The 18,444-nt window shown below is 47.0% G+C and overlaps 1 protein-coding gene and 1 long non-coding RNA gene across 2 annotated transcripts in view; one reads left to right on the top strand and one right to left on the bottom strand.

Annotated features, from left to right (window-relative positions):
- The window catches only part of cradd (CASP2 and RIPK1 domain containing adaptor with death domain), a 32,895-nt gene extending 30,384 nt beyond the window's left edge, over positions 1–2,511 (bottom strand). The window contains exon 1 of the mRNA XM_063072291.1: positions 1,981–2,511. Coding sequence (XP_062928361.1) covers positions 1,981–2,284 — 304 coding nt within the window. The 5' untranslated portion in view covers positions 2,285–2,511. The remainder of the gene's footprint in view (positions 1–1,980) is intronic.
- LOC134359299 (uncharacterized) lies at positions 1,721–18,150 on the top strand. The gene is made up of 3 exons (XR_010021080.1): positions 1,721–1,744; positions 4,661–4,884; positions 17,693–18,150. It is a non-coding gene; the product is annotated as an uncharacterized LOC134359299 (long non-coding RNA).
- The last annotated feature ends 294 nt before the right edge of the window (positions 18,151–18,444 follow it).

Genomic DNA, 18,444 nt, shown 5'->3' on the forward strand with positions numbered 1-18,444 from the left:
AGTCTCATATGCATCTTGTCAAAGGATTCTGGAAGTCTAAGTAAACAACATCCACTGACTCTTCTTTGTGTATCCTGCCTGTTATTTCCTCAAAGAATTCCAACAGATTTGTCAGGCAAGATTTCCCTGAAGGAAACCATGCTGACTTCTTTATCACACACCTCCAAGTACTCCAAAGCCTGACCCTTAATAAAAGATTTCAACATCTTCCCAAATTAGGCTATTGGCCTATAATTTCCTTTCTTCTGCCTCCCTCCCTTTTTAAAGAATGGAATGACATTCGCAATTTTCCAGTCCTCTGGAAAAGTTTCAAGAACCTAGTGATTCTTGAAAGATCATTACTAATGCCTCCACAATCTCTTCAGCCACCTCTTTCAGAACCCTGGGGTGTAGTTCATCTGATTTCTGAATGGACAGTGCACCCAAGAACACTACCTCAATACACACACACAAACACACACCTCTTATTGTAATTTATAGTTTGTTTTTTATGTATGCAAATTGTATTGCAAATTGTACGGCTACCGCAAAACAACAAATTTCATGACATATGCCAGTGATATTAAACCTGATTCTGATATAATATAGATTATCACGGTCAATTGCTGAAAGTTTATCCCCTTCGTTGAGGTGAATAAAACTAAAAGACATAGATTTAGGGTAAAGAGTAAGAGATAGAAGGGATCTGAGGGGGACTATTTCCAACTAGAGTGGTAAGTACCTGAAGGACATTGCTAGATGGAGTGCTGCAGGCAGGATCAATGGGCTCATTTAAATATCCAGAGGAGCACTTGAATCAGTGATGAATGGAGACCTGCTGGCCAATGCTGGAAAATGGGATTAATGCAGATGAGTGCCCACTAGTCAATGTGAACACGATAGGGCAAATGAGGAGAAACAGAGTGCGTGGGGATGAGGATGGTGGGACGATGGTGGAGTATGGGTGGGGCCATTGGGTAGTGAGATGTAGCTATTGTCCGAGAGCAGTAAAGACAAACTTGGAGGCAGGTGCAATAGTATGCTGCCATATAAGAGAGCATCCTCACATCCTACTGGTTTGGTGCAGCTTCCTCACAATATACAAACACTACAGCAAACTGTCAGGACAGCAGAAGGTCACTGACTGCCTACCGTCACTACAGGACTTGTAATGTGTCCAGGACAAAGAAACGGGCAGGAAAAATCATACGGACACCACCCACCCAGCAAACTGTCTTTTCCAAAAGCTTCCCTCTGGACAGGCGCTTATAGGGCTGTTAAACGTAACACTTCATGCCATCTTAAAAATTTCTTCACCCAGCCGGTTAATCTGATCACTCATTCCCCCCCCCACCCCCACTTTTACCCCAATCATTGTACCGTAAACATTTTACACCACTTAGAACTATATTATAAATACATGCTAGTATTTATCTATAGGAAGAGGCGCAGTCGACGTTTCAGGCCGAGACCCTTCGTCTAGTCTTGACGAAGGGTCTCGGCCTGAAACGTCGACTGCGCCTCTTCCTATATATGCTGCCTGGCCTGCTGCGTTCACCAGCAACTTTGATGTATGTTGCTTGAATTTCCAGCATCTGCAGAATTCCTGTTGTTTGCTAGTATTTATGTACATTTATCTCTATATTTTACATTATTTTTATACAATTCTTCATAAGTATAGATTGTTATTACATGTAGCACCAGCACAACAAATTCCTAATAGGTGTAACTGCATGAAGATGAATAAAGTTGGCCCTTGCGAGAGGTACTGGAACTCTCCGGTGTGTGGGGGCTGACATTGGATTCTGAGTTGGGGGGCTGTGGGGGTTGGGGGTGATGCCAAGAGTTGAGTATGGGCTCCTCGGTGGTCCGGGGTGAGGGTCGGGACGGTGTGGAGCTGAGAGAGATTTTGATGGAGGATTTTGTCTGGAGGTTGCAGAGACGGTGGGGTTGGGTGGGCGGTGGAGGTGGGAGACATTGGGCCTATGATGGAACACTCACCCGCCGGCGGCTCGGGCTCATCCTCCGCCCGCTCCTTCTCCTCCTCCAGTCGGCGGCACAGCCACGGAAACTCGTCCCTCAAAGACTCGATGAAGGCGGCGAAAGCCCGAGGCCCGCGGCCCGGCAGGTAGTCGAGCAGCTTCAGGGTCCGGCGGACACTGACCGGCTCGGCCTCCAGCTCCTCCAGGAAACTCTGGCTGACCACCCGCTCCTGGTACAAATACTGCACCAGCTGCTCCACTCGCAGTTGGTCGGCCAGCTCCAGCCGCAACCTCCGCAGGACGCGGCGCTGCTTCGGATCCATGGCCCGGCCCACCAACCCCGCCCCGGCCCCGGCCGCTGGTACCGGGGTTGTGCCGCTCGCTGGTTCCACCTGGCAGTGTGACCTGAGAGAGAGTGACTGTGGTCACCGCAGGCAGGCAAAGTCTGCCCTCATCTGCAGTCAAACTCTGAGCGCCGTTCTTTCCTAATGCCGACAACTCTCCGTTTTATTGCCACCGCCTCCAGCACTGTCTTCTCTTTCCCTCATGTTGTTTCACTCCCTCTTCCTCCCTCCCCACTATTCCCATCCTCCCTCTACACCTCACCTCCCTTTCCTCTCCCCACCTATACCCCTCCCTATCCCACCTCCCCTCATCCTCTCCCCACCTATACCCCTCTTTCCCCTCCCCTCATCCTCTCCCCACCCGTACCCCTCCCTATCCCACCTCCCCTCATCCTCTCCCCACCTATCCCCTCCCTATTCCCTCCCCTCATCCTCTCCCCACCTATACCTCTCCCTATTCCCTCCCCTCATCCTCTCCCCACCCGTACCCCTCTCTTCCCCCTCCCCTCATCCTCTCCCCACCTATACCCTCCCTATCCCCTCCCCTCATCCTCTCCCCACCTGTACCCCTCCCTATCTCACCTCCCCTCATCCTCTCCCCACCTACACCCCTCCCTATCTCACCTCCCCTCATCCTCTCCCCACCTACACCCATCTCTTTCCCCTCCCCTCATCCTCTCCCCACCTATACCCCTCCCTATTCTCTCCCCTCATCCTCTCCCCACCTATACCCCTCTCTTTCCCATCCCCTCATCCTCTCCCCACCTATCCTCTCCCTTCATCCTCTCCCCACCTATACCCCTCCCCATCCCCTCCTCTCATTCTCTCCCCACCTCCCCTCATCCTCTCCCCACCTATACCCCTCTCTTTCCCCTCCCCTCATCCTCTCCCCACCTATACCCCTCCCTATCCCACCTCTCCTCATCCTCTCCCCACCTATACCCCTCCCTATCCCACCTCTCCTCATCCTCTCCCCACCTATCCCCTCCCTATCCCCTCCCCTCATCCTCTCCCCACCTGTACCCCTCTCCTTCCCCTCCCCTCATCCTCTCCCCACCTGTACCCCTCTCTTCCCCCTCCCCTCATCCTCTCCCCACCTATATCCTCCCTATCCTCTCCCCATCCTCTTCCCACCTGTACCCGTCCCTATGTCACCTCCCCTCATCCTCTCCTAACCTATACCCTCCCTATCCCACCTCTCCTCATCCTCTCCCCACCTATCCCCTCCCTATTCCCTCCCCTCATCCTCTCCCCACCTATACCTCTCCCTATTCCCTCCCCTCATCCTCTCCCCACCCGTACCCCTCTCTTCCCCCCCCTCATCCTCTCCCCACCTATACCCTCCCTATCCCCTCCCCTCATCCTCTCCCCACCTGTACCCCTCCCTATCTCACCTCCCCTCATCCTCTCCCCACCTACACCCCTCCCTATCTCACCTCCCCTCATCCTCTCCCCACCTACACCCATCTCTTTCCCCTCCCCTCATCCTCTCCCCACCTATACCCCTCCCTATTCTCTCCCCTCATCCTCTCCCCACCTATACCCCTCTCTTTCCCATCCCCTCATCCTCTCCTCACCTATACCCCTCCCTATTCTCTCCCCTCATCCTCTCCCCACCTGTACCCCTCCCTATCCCACCTCCCCTCATCCTCTCCCCACCTATACCCTCCCTATCCCCTCCCCTCATCCTCTCCCCACCTATCCTCTCCCTTCATCCTCTCCCCACCTATACCCCTCCCCATCCCCTCCTCTCATTCTCTCCCCACCTCCCCTCATCCTCTCCCCACCTATACCCCTCTCTTTCCCCTCCCCTCATCCTCTCCCCACCTATACCCCTCCCTATCCCACCTCTCCTCATCCTCTCCCCACCTATCCCCTCCCTATCCCCTCCCCTCATCCTCTCCCCACCTGTACCCCTCTCTTCCCCCTCCCCTCATCCTCTCCCCACCTATATCCTCCCTATCCTCTCCCCATCCTCTTCCCACCTGTACCCGTCCCTATCTCACCTCCCCTCATCCTCTCCTAACCTATACCCTCCCTATCCCCTCCCCTCATCCTCTCCCCACCTATGCCCCTCCCCATCCCCTCCCCTCATCCTCTCCCCACCCCATCCCCTCCCCCATACTTTCCCCCTCCCTGTCCCACCTCCCCTCATCCTCTCCCTACCTCTATGCCTCCCCATCCCACCTGCCCCACACCCCTTCCTCCCCACTTCCCCCCTCTCCTTCATTTTCCTCCATTCGCTTCTTCATCTCACTCCTCCCCTCCTAATCCCTCTCCACTTCTCCCCATCCCCCTTATTCTTCTCACCCCATCCCCTCTCATGTTGATTATCTGCTTTATTGAATATTACAGAAACCTACTGGGTCTTGTGTTACCGTCTTTTGAAATCTGTGAAGTGTTGAAGTTTTAGTCGAGTACCATTTGGTGAGTTTGTGACGAGTGGCCAGCAGAAGGAGTGAGCTGTAAAGGAATGGAAGGACCCAGGTCTTGGCTGGGACCTGAGCGCCAGTGTGTCACGAGGGAGTGCGGGGACAGCAGCCACGGGATCCAGGAGACTGCTGGAACCAGGGGGCCAGGTGAGCAAAAATTCTAACTGTCATGTCATGTGCCAGATGCCGAACCATCAGGATTTCCCTTTTTCCAAAATTAAACTTTATTCATAAAAGTATATACAGAAAATACAAAATAAAAAATCAAAGCTTTTTTTGGCAATATGCACAAATACAGGTACTCACAGGTACAATGAAAAACTTATTTACAGCAGCATCACAGACACATATCATCAGATATCAACATTCACAAAAAAAAATCATTAATTATACATGCAATTTTATTGGGGGCTTTGCAATGGCATGCTTGGGTGGAACATGCTGATGTTTTTTGCAGAAGTCGGGGTGGGGGAGGGTCGTTGCTTTGCTGCTGCTTGTGCGTGGGGAGGGGGAGTGGGGGGGCTTTGGGGTTCCAGCGTTTTAACTGTTACTCATTCTTTGGGGCACAATTCTGTTTTTGTGGATGGTTGTGAAAACCAGGAATTTCAGGATATATCTTCGTACATTTCTCTGATATTAAATAGAACATTGAAGTATTTTTACAAAAACACAATTATTTTGGAGCAAAGTGGTCACAGTGTTGCTAAACTGAATTGATTAGGGTTGTGTCAGTTAGTTCAAGAACCAAATGGTTGGAGGGAATTAGCTGTTCTTGAACGTGGTGGTGTTGGATTTCAGGTTTCTGCACCACCTGCCTGATAGTAGCTGCAAGAAGGTGTCATGACCCAGATGATGGGGATCTTTGATGATGATTGCTGCCTTTTTGAAACAGAACCGCCTGTAGGTACTACCAATGGACCGATGGTGGGAAGGATGTGCCCATGACGTATTGAGCTGAATCTTCGATGTTCCTGCACATTTGAATTATCGTACCATAATCTTAATCTTGACTGCCAGGAATACTTCATAACCCCTCTTTACTCTCCTAAGCTCTTAACTCCCGTTCTTCCCACATGGTATTCCTGAAGGGCCTTCCCTTTTCAGTGTCCATTCCTTCTGTACTCTTCGTTATCTTTTTAATCAAGCCCTCCCTTGACATCCAGGGTTCTCTAAATGTACCAGATTTACTGTTGACCCTTATGGAAATCTCTACGGGTCCTCTGGGGAAATCAAAGGCCCAATATCCGCAATGAGGCAGAAGTCACCTGTCCAGGGGTTGGAAGGCTGTATGGACATGGGTGGGTGGGTGGGAAGAATGGGGTTTGTTTTGCTTTTGTTACTTTGTCACTTGGTAAGTTCTTTTCTGTTGTGTTCTGTGTTGTTCTGCCAAGCATTGTGGGCATGCTTTGTTGGTACCAGAATGTGTGGCAACACCTGCAGGCTGGCCCCCAACCAGGTGTGTTGGTTGTTAATGCAAGTGACACATTTCACTGTATGTTTCGATGTGATAATGGAAACACATTGGCCCTGATTTCTCGCCATTTCACTTTTGAAAGATTCTCACCTCAGCTGTAGATTTACTGAAAAGCTGTTCCCACTCTACATTTGCCAGGCTGTATTTAATCATTTTGAAACCAACCTTCCCCCCCGCCCCCCGCACTTCAGGGCTTTAATTTCCTGATCATCCTTGCACCTTTCCATAATTTCCATGGAACATTGAGCTGTGGTTACTCTTGCCAAAGTGTGGTTGAGAAGATTTGAGGATGTTCCCAGGTCAAGTCACAGAGCAATACCACACAGATACAGACATCCCACCTCTCCCGGAGATTACAATACAATATCCCGGAACTCGATTTTTTTTGAGAGGGAGAGGGACAGCGAGCATCCTCATTGGTCTCTCTTCATGCTAAGGGTGGTCCCCAACCATCTTAGGAGGAAACGATATGACTTGGCGATATGAAATGATGTGAGTCAGCTGCACCTTTCGCGCACTGTTGAACTTGAACGCACGCGAGATCATTACCCACGTGTCATCCATGTCAGTGCGGGAAGAAGATCAACTCCTCGAGCTTGCAAATGACGATGGGCTGAAAAGTATATTTGACATAACATCTCTGCCGGCATTCTGGATCAAAGTCAAGGCTGAATACCCTGAGATAGCCACTGAAAACGTTGCTTCCATTTCCAACATCATATCTCTGCGAAGCGGGGTTTTCTGCAATGAATGCAACGAAAACAAAATTGTGGAATAGACTGGACATAAGGAACCCCCTTCGAGTATCGCTGTCTCCCATCACCCCTCGATGGGACCGTCTTGTTGCAGGGAAACAAGCCCAGGGTTCGCACTGATTCAGCGATATTTAAAAACGCAAACACAAGGAAATCTGCAGATGCTGGAATTTCAAGCAACACACACAAAAATTGCTGGTGAACGCAGCAGGCCAGGCAGCATCTACAGGAAGAGGTACAGTTCCACATTTCGGGCCGAGACCCTCCGTCGATGATATTGGTGTGTTGCAATGATTTGATATGTTCATACGAGGAAAATATGTGTTGTGTGTTTAATATCTAAACGTTACTTAAAATGTTATGATGCTATTGACTTATAAGTGACTTATCACTATATTCATGCGAGGAAAATAAACCGGTCTGCGGTGCAAAAACAGTTGGGGACCCCTGCTAAGTAGACCTATCAGTTTTCTCTGTGGGCGAGCTTTACAGTCGACCTCAAAAATAATGACAGTGTTGCTCGCTGCACTGTTTACAACAGTGACTTTTCTATTGCCCATGGTGGGTTAAAATGTAAACGACATGTTGAGGTGAGTTTAACAGGTGTCATTCATTCATTAGCATAGCTAACGTTATTTAAACTAGCTGGCTGGCTGCTAAGGAGCTACTGTATTGATGTCCTACGTGATGAGGCCAAACTCCCTGTAGACTTGCTTAAAGTTGTAATAGAATAAACATGATGATATAAGTACATATTTTAATGTCATATTTTCTGCATATACTGAACTTGGTTTACAGTTTAGACAAAATCACTAAACAAAGTATTACATACTCCCTTGGAGGTCGACCAGGGGGGTGGGGGGTGGGAAATGGGGGTTGCAGGGGACAGGGCTGCTACCTCCCTGAAATGAGTTTTTGCAGGGTGGGATGTCTGCAGATACAGGCCTGTTGGCCCATTGTAGTCAATGCTGTCCTTGGCACCCACCCAGCTAGTCTCAATTTTCTGCATTCAGCCCACCCTTCCCCCTCCATGTACCTTTTCTGAGATGATGCTATTGTACCTGCCTCAGCCGGGTCCTCTGGCAGCTCATTCCATGTACTCACCACCCTCTGGCTAAATAGGCCCCTTGGGCTCTTTTTAGATTTTTCCCTTCTCACCCTAAACCTTTTGTTTTGGACACCCCTACCTTGGGGAAAAAGACTGTTACCATCAACTTTATCTACGTCCGCCATAATTTTAAACACTTCTGTAAGGTTGCTGCTCATTCTCCTCTATTCCAAGGAAAGAAGGAGGGAAAATAAACCAACTATGAGCAAATGGCACAGTAGACACAATTGGCTGAATGGCTTCATTTTGCTCCAATGTCTTATAGACGTTCCACGCTGATCACTGCTCAACACTTGTGGTCAAAGGTTTCCTTCCGCAGAAATTTATCTTTGTGCTGAGGTTCAACCGGTCTTCAGAATTACAAAAGATAGGGCTGGCCTCAGTACTGCACAGTATTCCATACAGTTGGAGATTGCCATATTACCTGTACACCAGGATTTTCAAATGTTCAAGTCTGGTCAAAAATGCACAGCAGACTTGGCCCATAGGCAGAGTAACAGAGACAGTTCGGTAGTTTTAGACTGGGAGAATGAAAGCTTAGAGCGACTGGTTGAGGTTGGCTGGTCCAAAGACTGGATGAGAATTGGAGTTGAAGGGGCTGTAGGTGATGAGTCTGGAACAAGCGGTATGGGAATGCTTTTAGCTGGGTGGAGACTGGGAGGTATCCGCAGGAGCAGGCCTGATAAGTCTGTCTGTTTATTTTAGGATGGAGAGAACCTGGCTCACTTCTAACTGCACACTAGCAGGCTGCAGGAGTCAGGAATGTTGGTGGAGAAGCTACTCCAGTGGAACAGATGGAAGTCAGTTCAAAAGGTCCAAAATGAAGCCGTATCTATCACCTACGTTCAACAGAATTATTCTTCTTAAACTAGTTTGCACAAAAATAATTCCCAATTCTCTGGGATAAGAGCAGAAGTTATCGTGGCTCTTTGACATAGTTAGATAGTTAAACCAAGGTCTGTCTGCTCTCTAAGATGAGTGTAAAATAACCCATAGACTTTTCAAAGAGAAGCAGAAAGGTTCTTCCTGTGTCCTGCCCAGCATTCCCACTATCTACCCAAAGGTCTTTAAGGGTTTTTAACTTGAAACGTTAACTCGGTTTTCTCTCCACATGCTTCCTGACTCACTGAGTGTTTTAGCACTTGCTGTTTTCCTTTCTGTCAATATTTATCCTTCATATAAGATGACTATTGTGTCTGGTTATCATCTCATTGCCGTTTGCTGGATCATGCTCGCCAGCAAATGGCAAGTCAGCCCCCAGGCTCACGTGTATATGTGAGGTATGCGGGGTTGAAATTGGAATGCTGTATTTTAAATGTCCATTCTGTTCAAAATTCACCATTCCAATTTAAAACTTGCATTCCTCAACACTGGACTGAAATAACAACAACTCCTCACAGTGGCAGGTTAGCTGATGCTGTTGAGGGGGGTTTAAGCTAACCTGCCAGGCTAAGCAAATATTCCTAAAGGAGGAGAACAGAGCTGGAAAATAATGGTAGAAGAGGGCAGTTTGCTGTTCTCGGTGTCGGATGTGGGAGGCCCTGGAGTCTCCAAGCCTCCCGGACGTCTACATCTGCGCCAAGTGCATCGAGATGCAGCTCCTAAGGGACCGCGTTACTGGGAGAAATTCAGAGTTCAGCAGAGGAGGACAAAGGGCTTAATTAGGAAGGGGAAAAAAGATTATGAGAGAAAACTGGCAGAGAACATAAAAACGGACTGTAAAAGCTTTTATAGATATGTAAAAAGGAAAAGACTGATAAAGACAAATGTAGGTCCCCTGCAAACAGAAACAGGTGAATTGATTATGGGGAGCAAGGACATGGCAGACCAATTGAATAATTACTTTGGTTCTGTCTTCACTAAGGAGGACATAAATAATCTTCCAGAAATAGTAAGGGACAGAGGGTCCAGTGAGATGGAGGAACTGAGCGAAATACATGTTAGTAGGGAAGTGGTGTTAGGTAAATTGAAGGGATTGAAGGCAGATAAATCCCCAGGGCCAGATGGTCTGCATCCCAGAGTGCTTAAGGAAGTGGCCCAAGAAATAGTGGATGCATTAGTGATAATTTTTCAAAACTCGTTAGATTCTGGACTAGTTCCTGAGGATTGGAGGGTGGCTAATGTAACCCCACTTTTTAAAAAAGGAGGGAGAGAGAAACCGGGGAATTATAGGCCGGTTAGCCTAACGTCGGTGGTGGGGAAACTGCTGGAGTCAGTTATCAAGGATGTGATAACAGCACATTTGGAAAGCGGTGAAATGATCGGACAAAGTCAGCATGGATTTGTGGAAGGAAAATCATGTCTGACGAATCTCATAGAATTTTTTGAGGATGTAACTAGTAGAGTGGATAGGGGAGAACCAGTGGATGTGGTATATTTGGATTTTCAAAAGGCTTTTGACAAGGTCCCACACAGGAGATTAGTGTGCAAACTTAAAGCACATGGTATTGGGGGTAAGGTATTGGTGTGGGTGGAGAATTGGTTAGCAGACAGGAAGCAAAGAGTGGGAATAAACGGGACCTTTTCAGAATGGCAGGCGGTGACTAGTGGGGTACCGCAAGGCTCAGTGCTGGGACCCCAGTTGTTTACAATATATATTAATGACTTGGATGAGGGAATTAAATGCAGCATCTCCAAGTTTGCGGATGACACGAAGCTGGGTGGCAGTGTTAGCAGTGAGGAGGATGCTAAGAGGATGCAGGGTGACTTGGATAGGTTGGGTGAGTGGGCAAACTCATGGCAGATGCAATTTAATGTGGATAAATGTGAAGTTATCCACTTTGGTGGCAAAAATAGGAAAACAGATTATTATCTGAATGGTGGCCGATTAGGAAAAGGGGAGGTGCAACGAGACCTGGGTGTCATTATACACCAGTCATTGAAAGTGGGCATGCAGGTACAGCAGGCGGTGAAAAAGGCGAACGGTATGCTGGCATTTATAGCGAGAGGATTCGAGTACAGGAGCAGGGAGGTACTACTGCAGTTGTACAAGGCCTTGGTGAGACCACACCTGGAGTATTGTGTGCAGTTTTGGTCCCCTAATCTGAGGAAAGACATCCTTGCCATAGAGGGAGTACAAAGAAGGTTCACCAGATTGATTCCTGGGATGGCAGGTCTTTCATATGAAGAAAGACTGGATGAACTGGGCTTGTACTCGTTGGAATTTAGAAGATTGAGGGGGGATCTGATTGAAACGTATAAGATCCTAAAGGGATTGGACAGGCTAGATGCGGGAAGATTGTTCCCGATGTTGGGGAGGTCTAGAACGAGGGGTCACAGTTTGAGGATAGAGGGGAAGCCTTTTAGGACCGAGGTTAGGAAAAACTTCTTCACACAGAGAGTGGTGAATCTGTGGAATTCTCTGCCACAGCAAACTGTTGAGGCCAGTTCATTAGCTATGTTTAAAAGGAAGTTAGATATGGCCCTTGTGGCTACAGGGGTCACGGGGTATGGAGGGAAGGCTGGGTTCTGAGTTGGATGATCAGCCATGATCATAATAAATGGCGGTGCAGGCTCAAAGGGCCGAATGGCCTACTCCTGCACCTATTTTCTATGTTTCTATGTTTCTATGTTACGGAACTGGAGCTGCAGCTCGATGACCTTCGTCTGGTCAGGGAGAGCGAGGAGGTGATAGAGAGGAGTGGAAGGCAGGTGGTCACGCCGGGGCCACGGGAGGCAGACAAGTGGGTCACGGTTAGGAGGGGGAAGGGGAAAAGGCAGGTGATGGGGAGTACCCCGGCGGCTGTGCCCCTTAACAACAGGTACTCCTGTTTGAGTACTGTTGGGGGGGACAGCTTACCCCGGGGAAGCGACAGTGGCCCTGCCTCCGGCACAGAGTCTGGCCCTGTAGCTCAGAAGGGTAGGGCAAGGAAGAGGAGGGCAGTTGTGATAGGGGACTCGATAGTAAGGGGGTCAGATAGGCGATTCTGTGGACGCAGTCCAGAGACTCGGATGGTAGTTTGCCTCCCTGGTGCCAGGGTCCGGAATATTTCTGATCGTGTCCAAGATATCCTGAAGTGGGAGGGTGAAGAGCCAGAGGTCCTGGTACATATAGGTACCAATGACATAGGTAGGAAAAGGGATGAGGTCCTGAAAGAAGAATATAGGGAGCTAGGAAGGGAGTTGAGAAAAAGGACCGCAAAGGTAGTAATCTCGGGATTACTGCCTGTGCCACGCGACAGTGAGAGTAGGAATGCGATGAGGTGGAGGATAAATGCGTGGCTGAGGGATTGGAGCGGGGGGCAGGGATTCAAGTTTTTGGATCATTGGGACCTCTTTTGGCGCAGGTGTGACCTGTACAAAAAGGACGGGTTACACTTAAATCCTAGGGGGACCAATATCCTGGCAGGGAGATTAGCGGGGGCTACTGAGGTGACTTTAAACTAGAATGGTTGGGGGGTGGGAATCAAATTAAAGCGGCTAGGTGTGAGGAGGTTAGTTCACAACAGAGGGATGGGAACCAGTGCAGAGAGACAGAGGGGTGTAAAGTGAGCATAGAAGCAAAAAGTACAAAGGGGAAAAGTAAAAGTGGCAGGCCGACAAATCCAGGGCAAGCATTAAAAAGGGCTAAGAGAGTTGTAAAAGAGCGCCTGAAGGCTTTATGTGTCAATGCAAGGAGCATTCGTAATAAGGTGGATGAATTGAAAGTGCAGATTGTTATTAATGATTATGATATAGTTGGGATCACAGAGACATGGCTCCAGGGTGACCAGGGATGGGAGCTCAACGTTCAGGGGTATTCAATATTCAGGAGGGATAGACATGAAGGAAGGGGAGGTGGGGTGGCGTTGCTGGTTAAAAAAGAGATTAACGCAATAGAAAGGAAGGACATAAGCCGGGAAGATGTGGAATCGATATGGGTAGAGCTGCGTAACACTAAGGGGCAGAAGACGCTGGTGGGAGTTGTGTACAGGCCACCTAACAGTAGTAGTGAGGTCGGAGATGGTATTAAACAGGAAATTAGAAATGTGTGCAATAAAGGAACAGCAGTTATAATGGGTGACTTCAATCTACATGTAGACTGGGTGAACCAAATTGGTAAAGGTGCTGAGGAAGAGGATTTCTTGGAATGTATGCGGGATGGTTTTTTGAACCAACATGTCGAGGAACCGACTAGAGAGCAGGCTATTCTGGACTGGGTTTTGAGCAATGAGGAAGGGTTAATTAGCGATCTTGTCGTGAGAGGCCCCTTGGGTAAGAGTGACCATAATATGGTGGAATTCTTCATTAACATGGAGAGTGACGTAGTTAATTCAGAAACAAAGGTTCTGAACTTAAAGAGGGGTAACTTTGAAGGTATGAGACGTGAATTAGCTAAGATAGACTGGCAAATGACACTTCAAGGATTGACGGTGGATATGCAATGGCAGGCATTTAAAGGTTGCATGGATGAACTACAACAATTGTTCATCCCAGTTTGGCAAAAGAATAAATCAAGGAAGGTAGTGCACCCGTGGCTGACAAGAGAAATTAGGGATAGTATCAATTCCAAAGAAGTAGCATACAAATTAGCCAGAGAAAGTGGCTCACCTGAGGACTGGGAGAAATTCAGAGTTCAGCAGAGGAGGACAAAGGGCTTAATTAGGAAGGGGAAAAAAGATTATGAGAGAAAACTGGCAGAGAACATAAAAACGGACTGTAAAAGCTTTTATAGATATGTAAAAAGGAAAAGACTGATAAAGACAAATGTAGGTCCCCTGCAAACAGAAACAGGTGAATTGATTATGGGGAGCAAGGACATGGCAGACCAATTGAATAATTACTTTGGTTCTGTCTTCACTAAGGAGGACATAAATAATCTTCCAGAAATAGTAAGGGACAGAGGGTCCAGTGAGATGGAGGAACTGAGCGAAATACATGTTAGTAGGGAAGTGGTGTTAGGTAAATTGAAGGGATTGAAGGCAGATAAATCCCCAGGGCCAGATGGTCTGCATCCCAGAGTGCTTAAGGAAGTGGCCCAAGAAATAGTGGATGCATTAGTGATAATTTTTCAAAACTCGTTAGATTCTGGACTAGTTCCTGAGGATTGGAGGGTGGCTAATGTAACCCCACTTTTTAAAAAAGGAGGGAGAGAGAAACCGGGGAATTATAGGCCGGTTAGCCTAACGTCGGTGGTGGGGAAACTGCTGGAGTCAGTTATCAAGGATGTGATAACAGCACATTTGGAAAGCGGTGAAATGATCGGACAAAGTCAGCATGGATTTGTGAAAGGAAAATCATGTCTGACGAATCTCATAGAATTTTTTGAGGATGTAACTAGTAGAGTGGATAGGGGAGAACCAGTGGATGTGGTATATTTGGATTTTCAAAAGGCTTTTGACAAGGTCCCACACAGGAGATTAGTGTGCAAACTTAAAGCACACGGTATTGGGGGTAAGGTATTGGTGTGGGTGGAGAATTGGTTAGCAGACAGGAAGCAAAGAGTGGGAATAAACGGGACCTTTTCAGAATGGCAGGCGGTGACTAGTGGGGTACCGCAAGGCTCAGTGCTGGGACCCCAGTTGTTTACAATATATATTAATGACTTGGATGAGGGAATTAAATGCAGCATCTCCAAGTTTGCGGATGACACAAAGCTGGGTGGCAGTGTTAGCAGTGAGGAGGATGCTAAGAGGATGCAGGGTGACTTGGATAGGTTGGGTGAGTGGGCAAACTCATGGCAGATGCAATTTAATGTGGATAAATGTGAAGTTATCCACTTTGGTGGCAAAAATAGGAAAACAGATTATTATCTGAATGGTGGCCGATTAGGAAAAGGGGAGGTGCAACGAGACCTGGGTGTCATTATACACCAGTCATTGAAAGTGGGCATGCAGGTACAGCAGGCGGTGAAAAAGGCGAACGGTATGCTGGCATTTATAGCGAGAGGATTCGAGTACAGGAGCAGGGAGGTACTACTGCAGTTGTACAAGGCCTTGGTGAGACCACACCTGGAGTATTGTGTGCAGTTTTGGTCCCCTAATCTGAGGAAAGACATCTTTGCCATAGAGGGAGTACAAAGAAGGTTCACCAGATTGATTCCTGGGATGGCAGGTCTTTCATATGAAGAAAGACTGGATGAACTGGGCTTGTACTCGTTGGAATTTAGAAGATTGAGGGGAGATCTGATTGAAACGTATAAGATCCTAAAGGGATTGGACAGGCTAGATGCGGGAAGATTGTTCCCGATGTTGGGGAGGTCTAGAACGAGGGGTCACAGTTTGAGGATAGAGGGGAAGCCTTTTAGGACTGAGGTTAGGAAAAACTTCTTCACACAGAGAGTGGTGAATCTGTGGAATTCTCTGCCACAGCAAACTGTTGAGGCCAGTTCATTAGCTATGTTTAAAAGGAAGTTAGATATGGCCCTTGTGGCTACAGGGGTCAGGGGGTATGGAGGGAAGGCTGGGTTCTGAGTTGGATGATCAGCCATGATCATAATAAATGGCGGTGCAGGCTCGAAGGGCTGAATGGCCTACTCCTGCACCTATTTTCTATGTTTCTAAGATTAGTAAAAGCACTTCAGCGACTTCGGATAGGTCCAATAGGTGCTTGACATTTAAAACCGCAGTTAGCAAGATTGGAAAGGTGGGGCAGTCTTTTAGTTGTTCCACATAATGCAAACCAGTTGAAGGATTGGAGGGTTAATATTTTCCATGTACATCCTCCCTTCTCTAACCCATCAAAACATTCAAATGTCAGGAGTCGTATCAGCATTTTATTTATACATCTTGCACAATCTCAGGATGTCCAGTGCTAGAAATGTGACAGTGAATTTGTATATAGATAATAGGACCGAAGGCAGCATTGTGACACTAAACAGATGCTACTGGTCATGTTAGTTGAAGGGTAAACATTGGCCAGCTCCTGAGAAAATTCCTCTGCTCTTTAAATAGTGATGCTGCATTACTTACATCCATGTGAGGACAAGCCACAGTTTAAGCAATCAAAGCAGTTAAGTGGGATCTGGATCGACAGCCCTTGAGTGAGATGAATTGAACCATGGCTATTGAAAAATAAAGCTGCCATGTCTGGAAGGAGTAACTTCCAAACAAAGACGGAGGGGTAGACCATTGCATGAGCACTCAGTTCACCACATAAAATGCATTAATATCAAGTCAAATCGCTTTTTATTGTCATTTCGACCATAAACTGCTGGTACAGTACACAGTAAAAACGAAACAACATTCCTCCAGGACCACGGTGCTACATGAAACAACACAAAACTACACGAGACTATGTGAGACAACACAAAGCTACACTAGACTACAGACCTGCACAGGACTACATAAAGTGCACAAAACAGTGCAGGGCAGTAGAATAAATAATAAACAAGACAACAGGCACAGTAGAGGACAAATTACGATATAATAATAAATGATGTAGATGTCAGTCTAGACTCTGGGTATTGAGGAGTCTGATGGCTTGGGGGAAGAAACTGTTGCACAGTCTGGTCATGAGAGCCCGAATGCTTCGGTACCTTTTGCCAGATGGCAGGAGGGAGAAGAGTTTGTATGAAGGGTGTGTGGGGTCCTTCACAATGTTGTTGGCTTTACAAGTGCAGTGTGTAGTGTAATTGTCTGTGATGGCGGGAAGAGAGACCCGATGATCTTCTCAGCTGACCTCACTATCCGCTGCTGGGTCTTGTGATCTGAGACGGTGCAATTTCCAAACCAGGCATTGATGCAGCTGCTCAGGATGCTCTCAATACAACCTCTGTAGAATGTGGGTGAGGATGGGGGGTGGGAGATGGACTTTTCTCAGCCTTCGCAGAGATGCTGCTGTGCTTTCTTGGCTATGGAGCTGGTGTTGAGGGACCAGGTGAGATTTATCTGGCAGGATACAGCAGTGGTTTGCCTTTGCCTTCTGCCGGGTGAGTTTAAAGAGATCACCACCTCTCTTCTTGGTAGATCATCTGCTTGCAAAGCAACAATTGTCTTCCAAGGTCATAGCTCTTCCGCCTTCCCCACCGGTCTCCTGCTGGGTCCGCCATTGGCCATCACTCGTAAGTCTCCTTCAATGTCTGAATGAAAGTACATCAAAGTGATGATATGAATAGATGTACTGCTTGTATTCAGGAGCAGTCCCTTGAAGTTTGCTGAAAGTGGTGAGAATATAGTGCAAATACATGGAAATGATGAAAGCAAATTCACTACAGTCATCATTAAACACGGCCAAACTGGAAACCTGCTGCCACATTGCACACATTATAGCTTTTATTTGTGGTGAGTACAGTGGATTCTAGTTCATTGGGCCATCAGTTAATCAGGGTGGCTGCTTATTTGGGACAAATCTTAATCTTTGGAACAGAAACAAATTGAGAAAATAGCCAGGATTCCCTTTGTTTATTTGGGACACTGGACACAATTTGGGCAGGACACAATTAGTCACGTCCACGTGTGTGGCCGTTAGACACTACAATTTACTTAGAGCAAAGAATTGTGTGTGTTTGTGTATGTTATCCATTTGGGCTTATGGATGCCGATTTAAAAAGTAGTGATTTTTGATATATTTTTCTAATTGTGACTTTTGAAAAAAATTTGATACCTTTGCCAAGTTGCCACAAAAAGATTTGACACTAGCCAAAAAATTACCCTACTGAGCCAAATTAACAGCCAACTGCCTAACACCTCTCATCATCAGTTGGCAGAGTGCCGAAATCTCCATTGCATGCTTGATACATCTGCAAGATAAACTGTGAGAAGAATGGGCATTCCGAGAAGGACAACAGGACACATCCCAAATCAAAAGCCTGAAGGTCAGGATCCAAATGTTGAAGAGGATCTCATTCTATAGTTTTCCATTGTAACTGGACGAGGTGTCATTTTAGTGGACCAGTGTTTAAAAACAAGTCAGTGGAGCTAGCTGCGAAGCTGGGTCACAAAGGTTTTAAAGCAACAGGTGGTTGATTATCTCAATGGAAATGTCGGCACCACATTAAAGCGAACAGTGACAAAGGTGCTGATGTGTTAGTGCAGAAACATAGAAATCTACAAATCTCCCTGACTTTCTTCAAAATTTTTGTGCAAATGATATCTACAATGCCAATGAAAACAGACCTTTTATTTATCATGCCATACTGAAGGATTCCCTTTACTACAAACATGCAACACTATCAGGTTCAAAGAAAGCAATGGATCACAACTGTTGTGTTGTGCAAATATGTCAGGAACAGATGAAAAGAAATCGTTGGTTATTGGGGAGAAGTGTTGAATCTTAATGTAGTTTACCAGTTGAGTACTGTGCTAATAAGAATGTGTGGATGACTTACAAAATTTTTAAGAAATGGCTGATGAGTTGGAATATGGAGAAGGTGGAAATTAAACAAAATTCTTCTGCTTGCTGACAATTGTGTAGCACATACTAATGTAGAACGTTGAAGCATCCAGCTGGAA

The sequence above is a fragment of the Mobula hypostoma genome, chromosome 20, assembly GCF_963921235.1.
Source record: "Mobula hypostoma chromosome 20, sMobHyp1.1, whole genome shotgun sequence".
Taxonomy (NCBI): Eukaryota; Metazoa; Chordata; class Chondrichthyes; order Myliobatiformes; family Myliobatidae; genus Mobula; species Mobula hypostoma.